The sequence below is a fragment of the Erithacus rubecula genome (assembly GCF_903797595.1).
Source record: "Erithacus rubecula genome assembly, chromosome: 8".
Lineage (NCBI taxonomy): Eukaryota > Metazoa > Chordata > Aves > Passeriformes > Muscicapidae > Erithacus > Erithacus rubecula.
The window spans coordinates 17,471,639-17,484,614 of NC_136659.1; the positions used below are offsets into that span (position 1 = coordinate 17,471,639).

Below are 12,976 nucleotides of genomic sequence, written 5' to 3' on the forward strand. Positions count from 1 at the left end.
AGTCTTGGTAATATTACTTTTTAAAAGAGATTATATTTCAGTTTTATGCATTCTTTGGTGAAGATTTTAACTTACTTTGTTCACAGTAGCTTTGAGTTGTATGCCAAACTTACAGACCTTGAACTCAAAGAGGAATGCTGCCCTACTGATTAAAGAGAAAGGAATTAGAAGTATGGAATCATCAAATGCTCAGGATCTCCCACGTAAAACCACCCATTAACTAATTTAGTCATGAAAGCTGAGTGTTCTCACAGCTAGAACACAGACTATTGCTACAACACCGTATGGCCCCTTTCTCTTTAAGCCTACTGTTGCACCCTGGGAAGAGTTTCCTCATGAAGGAGACTAGTGGAAGTAATGCTTTCAGAGGTTTCCCTGTGTGCAGAGCTGGTACAGGTAAGGAGGGGCCATAGCAGGGATGATAAACTGCCCTGGCACCTGAACAGAGAAACACTGATTATCACAGCCCACTGCACTGGAACAAGAAAACTGGCTGCACAAAACAAGCTCAGTACCAAACAACACAATAACCCAACAAAGTTTCATTTTTTTACAACAGTTTTAATGAATAAATGCAGCAATTTTTTCAAAAACTTAACACAAACCAAGATTAATTTTATAGTGCAAGACTGAGCTAATTTGCATACAAAACTATTAATCTCAGCATTTTGATAGTATCCCACTTTTCTGTAGTGATTCCCTTCAACTTGACCAGTGTGTTCACAATGACTTCAGTACAGTAACGAAAATTCTGAACACAAAAGTTGTCTTCTGCACTTCTATTTAAACCAAAAATTATCAAATTTTTAACTAGGATTAAATATTGTAAATCAAAACACTGTGCATTTGTGTTTTCACCACAATCATTTGGGGTGCCAGGTGAATAGATAACTACAAATATAATAACAGAGCAAGTTGCTCTAATAATCACAATTCAATTGGTAGTTAACTGAGAACATGAGACTTCATTACAGTAATATCTAAAATATTTAATAGACTTTGTAGAAAACAAACCATTAGCTTTTCTTCAGAAATACCACTTGTAGTGTCTGATATTACTAAAATCAGTTCAGTTAGTTAAAAGATTTAAAGGCTAGAATGCTCAGCTTCAGACCTGAGTTTTTAAAAACCCTTGCTGTAACTTTTAGCTTTAGTTTAGCAAAAGCAATAGCTGCAAGTGTCCCTTCCAGCATTTGTACAGGCCCCATTTTACACAATGTGGCATTTCTCATGTCCTCTTGCAGGGCCCAAGGAAGAGAATGGCTCTGAGTTCTCCTCACTTGGAGCCATGCAGATTGAGAGGTGTGCCAGTTATCACCTTGCATCCTTGTAAGGAAAAAAAATAGGGGCCTCAAGGTGCCCACAAGCTTGAGTTGAATAGGTAACCTTACTTTTCTGGTGGCAGTTAAAATACAATAATCCTCCTTCAGACTGTCAGATTAACTGTGTATACAGCCCAGTCTGTAATGCACTTCTATTAAAGTTATCTACATTAGCTTAACCAGGCTTTAAAACCATTTCATTGTTTTGCAGAACTTGGCTAGGGAGGTAGCAGGTGATCAATCTTGAATCTGATTCAGCTACAGCTAAAGTAGCATGACTTTAATTTCCAACATCCCAACCATCCACTTTATTTGTGGTATCTCATCTTCTCTGCACAGAGATAGTAAACTAGCAAAAGCTAAGTTTATTGTTTCTGAGAGGGATTATGCATGTCTGCTGCAGAACAAAACCCACAGAATTACATGCAGTTTAATTAACTGATAATAGGATTAGTTCCCAATGGCTTTAACTACACCACTCCAAAAATTTTCAGGAATTACAGGGATCAAGGTGCAACATGGATTGCGTGTGATTTGAACAGAGCATGTACAGTAGGGATTAAGTTGAATTCTTTAAGGACTCTGTATCTGAAATATAAGATTCATTCCACTCTCTATCTTCCACTCTATGTTCTGTCTTTGACAGATTAATATATTCTGGTTATCGTGTTTATGTTATAGTGTGACTTCCAGTTACTACAAAAATGATGCCAGAAACTTATCACAAATGCAAAGGTATTTTCAAAAACTGTTAATTCCACTTAATCTTACTTAATCCTGAGAAGGTAGTTTATACTGTCAAAGTAATAGAGATGCCCTATTACAGACAAATTTTAATAATCTGTTTATTAAAATAGTTTCCATTTACAGTTGACATACCCAAGTCTGAGATCTTACAAAGGCTAGAATGTTGATTCTGCATTTTGGTATGACCTACAGAAATACAGGCAAATGCAAGACAACATTTCTCTACTGTACACAAGCCAGTGCTATTTTTAAATTCACAATGATAAGGGCAAGATATATATTTCACATCTATTATATATTCACATTACAACCAAAGAAATACAACAGGTGCCACATACCTGAGATACATTATACCAGTAGTAGCAATTCAAAATGTTTTTTACATTTTTTTTCCTTACAGAGGTGTGATTTCTACAGCTGAAAAAAACCCTTGATGTAGGCAGTGTATGTAGGCAACATATCTAACTTTGCAATATTAAGCTTCAGCATGCTTAAGAGAAAAGAAAGTGCCATACAGTTGCAAAGGCATAGCAATGAGCTCGATATTTCTTACATTAGTTTTTCATTAATCTGTAGAACTGTATAATGGAAGAATGTTCCAGTGAGCTTTTTCAATAGTTTTTGTAATAAACTTATTTTGTAATTATACAAATTAATACCAGATGTGATAGCTGCTGCATTGATCCCTATGAAAACAAAAATACTGCCCCTTTGACTTGGCTCTGAGAGCAGTCATAAATAAAAGAAGATTAATTTTGACCTTTCCTTATAAATGAAGGTTTGGGGGTTTTGGTGGCTGTTGCTTTTTTAATTTCAGAAAAGCCTAATTACACTAAGCTTTCTGTTACACCACTTAAAATTACTTTCATGTATCAAAAGTAGATCAATATCTTGGTATAAATCAGGTCTTCTAAATTCCCTTTACAGACAAACCTACTTCTTAGGAGCTACTGAGAAAAAAGCTACATACTGCGAAAAGTGGTCATGTCCTTTGGCTCACTGCTTGGCACACACCAATCATCAGCTTCATGGTTTGCTTTATAATGTTTCCAGGCTGCTTTGTTGTATACAGGAAGTCTTTCAATTGATTCTGTTGATAAGGCCTGTAAGGAGAAAAGGCTGCAGCTGATGATTCTTTTTAAATGAAGTTATCATAACACAACAAGGAGTTCCATTAGCAGTTCTTAGTTGCTGGTAAATGTAAAATGGTAGAATGTTACATCATACCTTGATGTAAATAACTGCATCTGTACCATAGCCTTCTAAGGAATAGAGTTTCAGGTCTCCTTGGAAGTACTGTGCATACAGACGTGATATGGGTAAGCCATATCCAAATCCAGCCTGATCAGGAGAAAAAGTGTACTTCTGTTAATTGCATTAATCAGTGGCATTTTCTGTTTTAACTTAATAGGTAAAATAGACAAACTAAGCATGATGTTTAACAGTGAGTTCAGGTATTAAATATCCTGCCTGCCCCTCCTTCCCCCACCTCCCCCCACCCAAGATATTATATACCCCGAGAAGAATGAGAAAACTGTTTGATTCTTTTGTCAGTCAGGGCTGGTAGATAACACTTCTTGTTTTATGGTAGCTTTTTGAAGAGATACCATTAGAGAAAACTGTGCTGAGTCTGAATCACACCTCATGGAGATACTAATGTGTTCTTCATCAGTATATGTATAAAATGTTCAAGACACAATGTCTATGCAGTTGCAGCTTATACTGAAATTCTACCAAGCCCTGGCTGCAGTAGCAGGACAGACCCCAAAATTGTTAAGCATGAATTTTTGTTTAAACACAAGATTTCAGAAGTAATCTCTCAATGAGCATACACAACAGTCCTCTGTTCATGTTTAGTGAGTTGCAGAGTCATCTACATGCAGAATTACATATATGTTTAAATTATGCAATGTGGGGGAATAAATACAGGAAGCTGTTCAGAGATTCTAAATTCTGAGAGCTTAGGCTTTATTTCTTGTGCACTTACTACACTACTAGACCAGAGTGGATTCTATATATGGCATGTCACATCTATGTAGCTTCATCCTTGCTGGGGGTTGGTACAATTGACTACACAATACAAATTAACTTTGCCTTGATCTAAAGTTATTGCTATAATTATTTTTGCTTTCATTCAGTGGCTACAAAAGTAATTCTGAATCCTGCTCTCACTGCAGTATGTGCAGCATAGCTAAGTATTCTGCTTGAGGTGGCTGATCTTTAGACTTAGAAGATAAAAAGACAATCTTAAACAAATTTAAATTATTTTTAGTATTTTATGCCATTTCCCAGTTATTTTTTGAAATTACTTTAAGCTTGAACTAAGTAAAATTCAAATATTACTCAATGTAATATCTATAAAATCAGTATTTCATAGCTTTGGCTAAATGGTTTTTGTGACAATTAGACCTATCCATGATGCCAGGGTATAAAAGACTTGCATACCAAAGGTGTAGCTCGTGATGTCTCAACACGAGGACGTGGTGCTGTTGAATACATATAGTTAAACAGTCTGTCAATTTTCCTCATAGGAACACCACCACCACGGTCACTCATCTGGAACAAGAAGGAGCATTTAGCTTTACATTCCTGAATATATTTTTATCAATGACAGCTTCTCTCAAACAATAAGCCAGAGAAAGTTACAGTAAAGTATTATTTGAAGCTGTCCCTACTAAGTTAGATTTTCTTTAATTCTCATCTTCAACAATGCCCAAAGAGAGATGAATCCTTCCCTTTCATCCGTTATCCAAACCATTAAATTTAACATTGTCATAAGAAGCAATTATCAACTCTTGAAGGGAAAGAAATTCTGTTTGTATTATGCATTGCTTTTATCTTGTTCATAACACACTTTTGTCTGAAGTTACTATCTACACCTTTTAGCAAATGCTAGGTTCTCTGTGTATTTTCCCTCTATTCCTCAGGAATACTGCATTTAAATATAATTTACTAAAACCTATTACTTCAAGGAGTAAGTCAAAGGAGTTGTTTTACTACAGTTTAGTTAGACCTATGAAAAGCCCAGTGCTTGCAATTGGTCTTTGAAATCAAACATGGATGTTGTACAGAAAAAGAAGAAAATGCAAACTGTACTTCAGGAGGTTTGTTTTGTGTGGAATATACAATATGTATTTCTCTTTCTTCAGTTGTTTCACACCTGTATAGCTCTGTCATTGTCACTTAGAAAATGTTGATGTTACAATGTATAAAGATGCTACTTCATTTTTAGTCTTGGTTGCTTCCAAGCTAGGCAAGACACAAATACAGGATGCTATTGCAGAGCCCTCAGTGTGACTGCAGCCTCTTCATGAGGCAGTATGTGAAATTTCATAAGGGTTTCGTTACTTACATACATCATCACATACAATCTATTGATGGAACCAGATCACCAGCTCAAGTTAATAATATGCTGCTCATGACAGAAAAAAAAAAAAAAAAAAACTAAACCTAATCAAAATAACCTTCAGAATAGTAAAAAAAAGTGAGTACCTTCACAGTTAAATCCTCATTTCCCAGCGTGATGTGTACATGAATTGCAGGATAAATGCAGTGATCAGCATTATGTTCCATGGTGGCTCTCATTGCATTCTGTAATTTTCAAATACAACTTAAATCCTTATCTTAAAATATCAATCTAGCGGTTATTTTATCATATATTTAAGATTCAGAACAAATGTATATTTGTTTAGAAATTTTTTTATATTCCTGGTTTATTCAGTATTAGTATATATTTAGTTTATTAGAATACAGAGACTTCAAATATTTAATTTTTTAAAGGAAACTTGAATAGTTTAACATACAGCATTTGTGTTCTAGAATTCTTTATAATGCACATAATACATGCAATGTGACACAAAGTCCAAGACAAATCTAGGACTAAACTGCCTGAGGAAACTTTTATTGGACTTGTTACACATTCTACCACGTTTGAAGATACACAATTTATGGAATATCTTATTCTCCCTTGCTTTATTAACTGTCTTCGTACATTTTAAGATTTAAGCTGTCTACTCAGAAGGTAATCAGTGGCCAGGTAAAAGAGATACATCTTCCCAAGCTGTTAATTTTCTATGCAATTACTGTTTTCTCTAATAGTACAGGGTAGCTGTGCTGCTGCAGTCAAACAGCAAGAAGTTTGCACTTGCAAAAACAAGCTGTGATCTAGAATTGGTTCGAAAAGTCAAAGCAATGCAATCTCAGTAAACAAAGATGTATGAAAGAATTGTGTAATTAATGTTAAGTGCACAAACCTTGAAAAGTTCAAAAACCATGTGATAGAGATGTGATGGCACATACACCACTTGCATGGGCTGTCCTGGTGATTTAACTGGAGAGAAGAGAGTCTAAATAACTAAACAGCAAATGAGATGTCTTTTATTCATTTCCACAGTAATTCAAAACTTAAATCTGCATTGTTAAATTTAAAGGAAAATTTAAACAGAAATCCTTTCAAAAACTATATGCTAATCAAAAGTCATAATTGAGATTTTCAAATATTGCTTGTTGCTTTAGATATCAATCTTAAAATCCACTATTGGATCACTAGGGCATATCATAGTTGTTTTGAAATAACCTCCATCATGATGTTAAAGAGCATGCCTTGTCCACATTCACTTACCATTCAACTCTTCAAGGATAAGTTCTGGAGAGCTCATGTAGTATAAATCACAAAGTCTCTTTGCATTTTCATAGCCATCTATAATAAAAAGCACAGGAAGTTACACTTCCCCTATCCCCTTTTTTTTTTTCTCCTTTAGAGTCTGCCAAAAAACCCCAAAATTTGAAAGTACTGTGTACTGTCAGGAAGGTTAGTATTTTTTCAGAAAAACTATATTTATAGGAAAAAGAAACGAATTTGTATTTCACATCAAATAGAACTTTTGCTCCAAGCAGGAAATAACAAAACAATGTATGCATATCAGTTTTAAGATTCTTGTTCTTATCACCTGAATTTACCTCTAATAACTTCAACAACATTGCAGTTAGGATCAATGCTTCCAATGTGTTTTGGATGAGCTGGATTAATTTTCCCGCCAAACAGTAAAGCTGAAAAAGAAAACATCATTTAACATCCAGCATAAGTTTATAATTTTAGTTTGTGTCTTCAGTTTAACAAATAAAAACATTTATAGGCAATCTATAATTTCAGTCCTCCCTATACTGAAAAGCCTACTGTTAATAAATATTTTAAGAATTTTATTAAGAATGAGTTATAAATGGCAAGGCAAATAGTATCCTCATAAGTGGCACCTTAGTACATATTAAGCACTTAAATATTAAAGGAAAATACAGTTGACATGGTACAGATATCATTTCCCCTCCTTTCAACACTGGCACCTACAGTGTTGATTTAGGAGCATTCTGATTGAAATGCGACTCATGTAGAAGCGGTCTAAAAAATACTGCACGTTCTGTGAGGTCACTGGATCAATGCCAAAGCTTTCCTTGTACTCTATTACTCCTTGAGCCATCGTAGGAATTACATCATTGTGCCGATTCCGGATTTTTATCACAGTATCTGTAAAACTAAAATGAATACAGTTAGTATTTCAAGGGAATTTAATACTCTGGCAAACAGAGTGCCTCTGTACAAAAATGAAGATTTACATACAAAAATATTACATCTGCCTACTGCAGTAAGAAGGTAGGTCAGTCTTTACAGCATATTTCAGGTGACTAGCATTGAAACAATCAGTAATCCACTATTTTGGCTATTTATAAAATGATTATTTATTTATTTATTATCTTGATTCTGCCAAGAGAAAGAGAACACTGTGTCAACTGTTTTCATGCAGAACAACCCATGCCTGTCAAGTGGCACTTGCAGTTAGCCAGCACTGACCAGAGCATTCTACAGAGTGACATTATGCTAAAGTGCTTAATTTCCTGTTTTAATGTACCCTCCTTTTTGGCACAGGGAATGACATTGCTGCAATTCTTCTGTAAAGATTTGAGATAGTAAATTTTTTTCAGCTATTGTTTTCTTGACAGTCCTTCCATACAATATTAACCAGATATAATACATGTGACAGCAAAGCCTTACCTCTGAATAGTCCCTGAATCTTCTGAGCTTTTGTCCTTAAAGTCAAGAATCTCCTGAAGACTTTGGACATACCTTTCAATGAAACAAACAAGATAAAGATTGATTCTAACATGCCTCCCCAGATCTCTGGTTAGCAATTTGTGGTCTTCCAATGTCATGTTTCCAAATCATTCTACCTGTCTCTCTGTGAATGTTGTTAAGATTCATTTGAATCTATTTATCAGTTTTGCTTCCAAAATTTCCAGCATAATGAATCTCACAATTTAATTAGAATGCATAAATCATCTTTGTATTTTAAACCCAGTAGGTGATCACTTATTTGCAGCCCCTGCGCATTCCTGTTATAGAAAAATCTTTCCATTTGTTCATGATTTCAGTATTTCTGCCATCCCTTTCCTTAGATATGTATTTCCAAGCTGAAGAATTCTATTTGGTTTCTCCTCACGTAGAAATTGTTCCAACCCCCTGATTATCCCTCTTGGTCTTTTCTGTTCAGGATGGAGCTGCATGCAATTCAAGGGAATAATGGGCTAACACAGTGGTACAATTATATTCCTCCCCATTTGTTATTTAGTTCCTAACACTGTTTTCCTTCTTGCCATCAACTGACATATCCAGAAAAATATTCCCAGTAGCACAGAAATTTATTTTTCCATTGTAAGGAAGCAAGCACACAGGGAGAGGAGGTTCTTCCCTGTGTTCAACTTTGCATTTGCCCAAATTGAATTAATTTCCCACTTGATCAGTATCATCTAGTATCATGAGAATGTAAGCATTTGTGTTTCATTAAGAGCCTTTATCTTCATTGATAGCTCTTTTCATATTCAGTCATCTAGTCAATCCCATTTACTGGCAGATTTTGGCAGATACCTTAACTTTAAAAGCCTTTACATAAATCCTAGTGCCTTTAGCAGTTGCCAAGCAATCTCTTTGTTTTGCTTTCATCTTTAAAAAGTTTATGCCTATTCAAAGACATTTAGATAATGTTTTTTTAACTTTATTACCTCCATGTTCTCCCTGTTTTATGTTTTGGCTTTGGGAACTTCCTATTGCTTTTTCTTCATATATTCTATACCTTTACTCTCAATCTGCAATAACCCATCTTGTAAATGGTTTGTGCTATGTTTTGCAAACATTTTGTGTCTTAGTCTGCTTCTGTTGTTTTCTTCAGTGAGCTTCTTCACTTTTAGGTAAGTTCCCTATTCAATACTGTTCTGATAAGATTTTTTTTTTTAAAAATTTGCAATTTTTTATTCCTCATACATGAGTGTGTGCAATCCTTAATGATTTTTTAAATTCCCTCATGGGTTCTCTAATTGCTCCTAAATGTTTTTTCCCCACATATGTAAATTTAGTTTCTGATCACATTGGTATATTTAACATCTCAGTAACAAGCCTATGGATGTTCTTAAGAAGAGAGTGAGTTCCTCCCCCCTGTGTATATGCAGAAGGGCACCCTTCAAGGAATGGAATGTCACTGTTCTTACCAGCTCTGCACCAGCTGAACTGAAGGTGTTCTTAGGAGGTTGTCTGGAAGCAAGCTTATTTCCTTCATTATGTTTGCCAATCTCACAGGCAACTCTTGTCGCAGAAACATAAACGAAGTCTTTTCACAGGCATTTTCAGATCCTAAGATCAACATCAGAATGAAGTCAATACAATAGAGAACTACACAAACTTACTTTCTTGTATAAGAGGCCTATACCTTGATTTCAAACCTGACTCAGCCAGGCTGGTAAGCAGCTGGTGTTTCTTTCATGGCAGCAGCACGTCTGTATTTGAAAATGTACAGCATGCTGAAACCTTCCTGTTGCATTAATGAGAAACTTCCACATATAAACAGCAACTAATGCAACAGTTACAGACCTATACTGTTCAACTTTAAATGCAGCTTCCATGTATATTGTTCATTTTATTTGCAGCAAACATTGACTCTAAGCAGCACTGATCAAACAATATGTCATTCTGAGGATGACAGAGAAGCAAATGAAACCAGTAGAGGAACCTATTTATGAGAAGGATGCTTGACAAAGTATAATAGTCCCATACACCTTGCTTTTCATCACTGATCTTAGTGAACTACCATAAATCATCCCCAAACACTTTCAGAAAATAAATTCATTTTCAACTAAATCTCTTGTAGCTTAAATTCAGTCTTACAGGAACAGAAAACAGGTGAATGAATTCACATGAATAGTGAGAAAACAGTTACTCTGCTTAGCCATTAGGATACTAATACATTTAATTTTTTGCATTTTTAAAAGCTAGAAGTGAAAATACTGCCTCTTTTGATAACTGACCTGTCCTTTTGCAAGAACAAGTGTTATCTCTGGGGGTGGCAATTAAATGTGGTTATTAAAATCAAGACCTGCTTTTACTCCCACAAAGCTTGATTTCCTAGGTGAGGAGGGTGCAGCATGGGGAAGAGTCTAAGAAATGCTGTACTTCATTCTCAGCCAGACTTCTTTCTAGACTTAAAGACTGTCATGTAAACAGCATCTGAACTTCCTAACCTGCCCATCTGCTTCAGGTCTGGTGTTTAAAAACAGGTATCTCCTAAAAATTAACTCCTGTGTTACTGCTCAGTTCACTCCTTCCATTTGGCACAGAGAAGCTGGGGAAGAAGATTAAAGGAAGGGATGTGGAAAGAAAAAAGGATGCCTTAAACATGAAAAATCTTCACCACATTGAAATAGAGCAGTTTAAAGGATGCAGATTCAGACACATAATAAACTACAGTGATGAAAGAATGTCAGTTAAGAAAAAAGTAAATAATTTACAATAAATTCCTCCACAATGGCACTTACCAGCATTATGCACTGTCTACATATGACCTCTGCCTAGAAACCTTTCATTCTTCCCCCAGTAAGATTTCATTTCATGCAATGTCCCTGTTATGGCACAACTGTTACTGGCTTTTCCCTGTTCTTTGGTAAAATTCCAAGAACAATTCAGATTGGAGATATTAGAGTGTAAATACAATCTTTGTATGCCTCATATACTCAAAAAATTACATTACTTAAAAAATCACAAAATAGTTTTTGTATCTGAAGGCCTTATCTTTCCAATCTTGGGTCAAATATGGAAGGCACTATAGGGCAGGGAAATTACTCTCTACCCTGTGCAATTACAGTCTATATCTTGGCAAAGAATGGGTAAAACTACAGAAAATACTGTGGTCTTATAACCCAAGACCAGACCTATATTTGCTTATAGAATATTTCATTTGTTTGTGTTAGCTTTACCTGATTTTATTATGTCCTCTTCAACTGCTCTCACTCTTGCAAAATGAGGAAAAAAAAATCCTTAATGAAAACACCATCAGATTGTAATGGCTACAGAAAGTTTTACAGACAAATACTGTCTCTGCCTTGCACTCTTTTTTATTTCTGTTATTAGTTTTTATTCTGTGATTAAATCCTTAAACAAAAAAGAGAGAAAATACTGTAGAAATTTTCAAGATTACGTTTACTTTATGTTTAGGTACTAAGAGAAAAAAAGTAGTCTAGTTTTTGACAGAAGAAAGTAGTGTGCCTTGAAAACAAACACTGATTTTATGGTAAGCATTTTGTCAGTAGTGGTAAAATAATAGAGGTAAAAGCAAACTCTGAAATGCAAGATTCTTTGCTTAAAAGTACAGTAACAACAGAACATATGGTGGAGCTCCTGTAGGAATCTGGAGTTTTAAATGTCAGATATATTTCATTGCCACAAGTGAAACGTTAAATAGATGGATGAAGTGACAGCAGATAATTGTGAGAAAGTCTTCTTTGTTAAGTCTTCCTGCTTATACAAAGTTTGGGGTTCTAGGATTAGTTGTCACTTAGGTTTTAGTTGCAAAACTATAAAAAGCCATGAAACTATTAACTAGTTAAATATATAACATGTAAACATGTATGCACACCAAAGTGTCTTGGGCAGAGAAACAGAACATATTATAGACTGGCTCCAACCTCAGTCTGACTTACACAACCTTTCTCTATGTGGTCTTTGCTTTAAAGCAGAATAGAAAAATTCCTGTGATCCCTTTTGTTTCCAAGCTGACAGTCAAACCTGGAAGCATTAGGAGTGGTTTTGGCACGGAGTATAAGAGTATCCTGTTACTGATTTACTCATTTTCAAGACTAGATTCCAAATCCTCCAGGATGGCTCTGCATCCTGTCCCTTCTCTCACAGCAACATTTGGGTAGGATGTTTCTGTAGGGCCCAGGCAAGTGACTGAGAAGTGATGAGTGCTGCAGCCCCTCGGTGCCAGCTGAGACTAAACACATCATGTGTTTGGAAGATGCCTTTAAAAGGCTGCATGCCGCTTAGCAAAAAGCTTAACCAGTCTCACCTGTCTGAGTCACTATTCTAACGCTACCAGTTGTCACAGCTGTTCCCATCCTCTCCCCCAGTACTGCGGGTTCAGAAAAAAAAAAAAAAAAAAAAAAAAAAAAAAAAAAAAAAAAAAAAAAAAACATACAGTCACGCTGGTGGTGCCAAATACTGGAGTTTTCAGCTAAATTTCAACCTTGTCATAGTTGCGGTCTCCGGGAATGAGCCAACTGGGCAGAGGCAGAGCCTTTTTCTGCCGGAAAGCCCAGCACTGACAGATAAGCAACAGCCGGGCAGCGCTGACGGGGTGAGGGGTCGTGGCCGTCCCGCTCCGCACAGGCGCCTGTGGGAGGGGGGCAGCTGTCGAGGGCGGCTCGGCAGGGACTCACCGAAGTCCAGAAACTGCTTCATGGAGAGCGGCGAGGGGGAGAAGCGTGAGTAGAAGTCCACCTGCTGCGGAATGTTTCCCGGGGAGGCGCTGCCAGGGGCAGCGCAGCGCAGAAGGGCTCGCAGCAGCCTCATGGTGCAGCTCCGTCCCCTCAGC

At 36.2% G+C, this 12,976-nt stretch overlaps 1 protein-coding gene across 1 annotated transcript; it reads right to left on the reverse strand.

Moving 5' to 3' along the window:
- Positions 1–2,142: 2,142 nt before the first annotated feature.
- On the reverse strand, positions 2,143–12,958 carry PDK1 (pyruvate dehydrogenase kinase 1). The gene is made up of 11 exons (XM_079310385.1): positions 12,822–12,958; positions 9,603–9,744; positions 8,116–8,187; positions 7,414–7,598; positions 7,029–7,118; positions 6,691–6,768; positions 6,323–6,399; positions 5,562–5,660; positions 4,515–4,625; positions 3,297–3,410; positions 2,143–3,172 (listed from the first exon to the last, which is right to left on the reverse strand). The coding sequence occupies exons 1-11, from the start codon at positions 12,952–12,954 to the stop codon at positions 3,032–3,034; spliced, it is 1,242 nt and encodes a 413-aa protein (XP_079166511.1). The 5' UTR covers positions 12,955–12,958; the 3' UTR covers positions 2,143–3,031.
- Between the last annotated feature and the right edge of the window lie 18 nt (positions 12,959–12,976).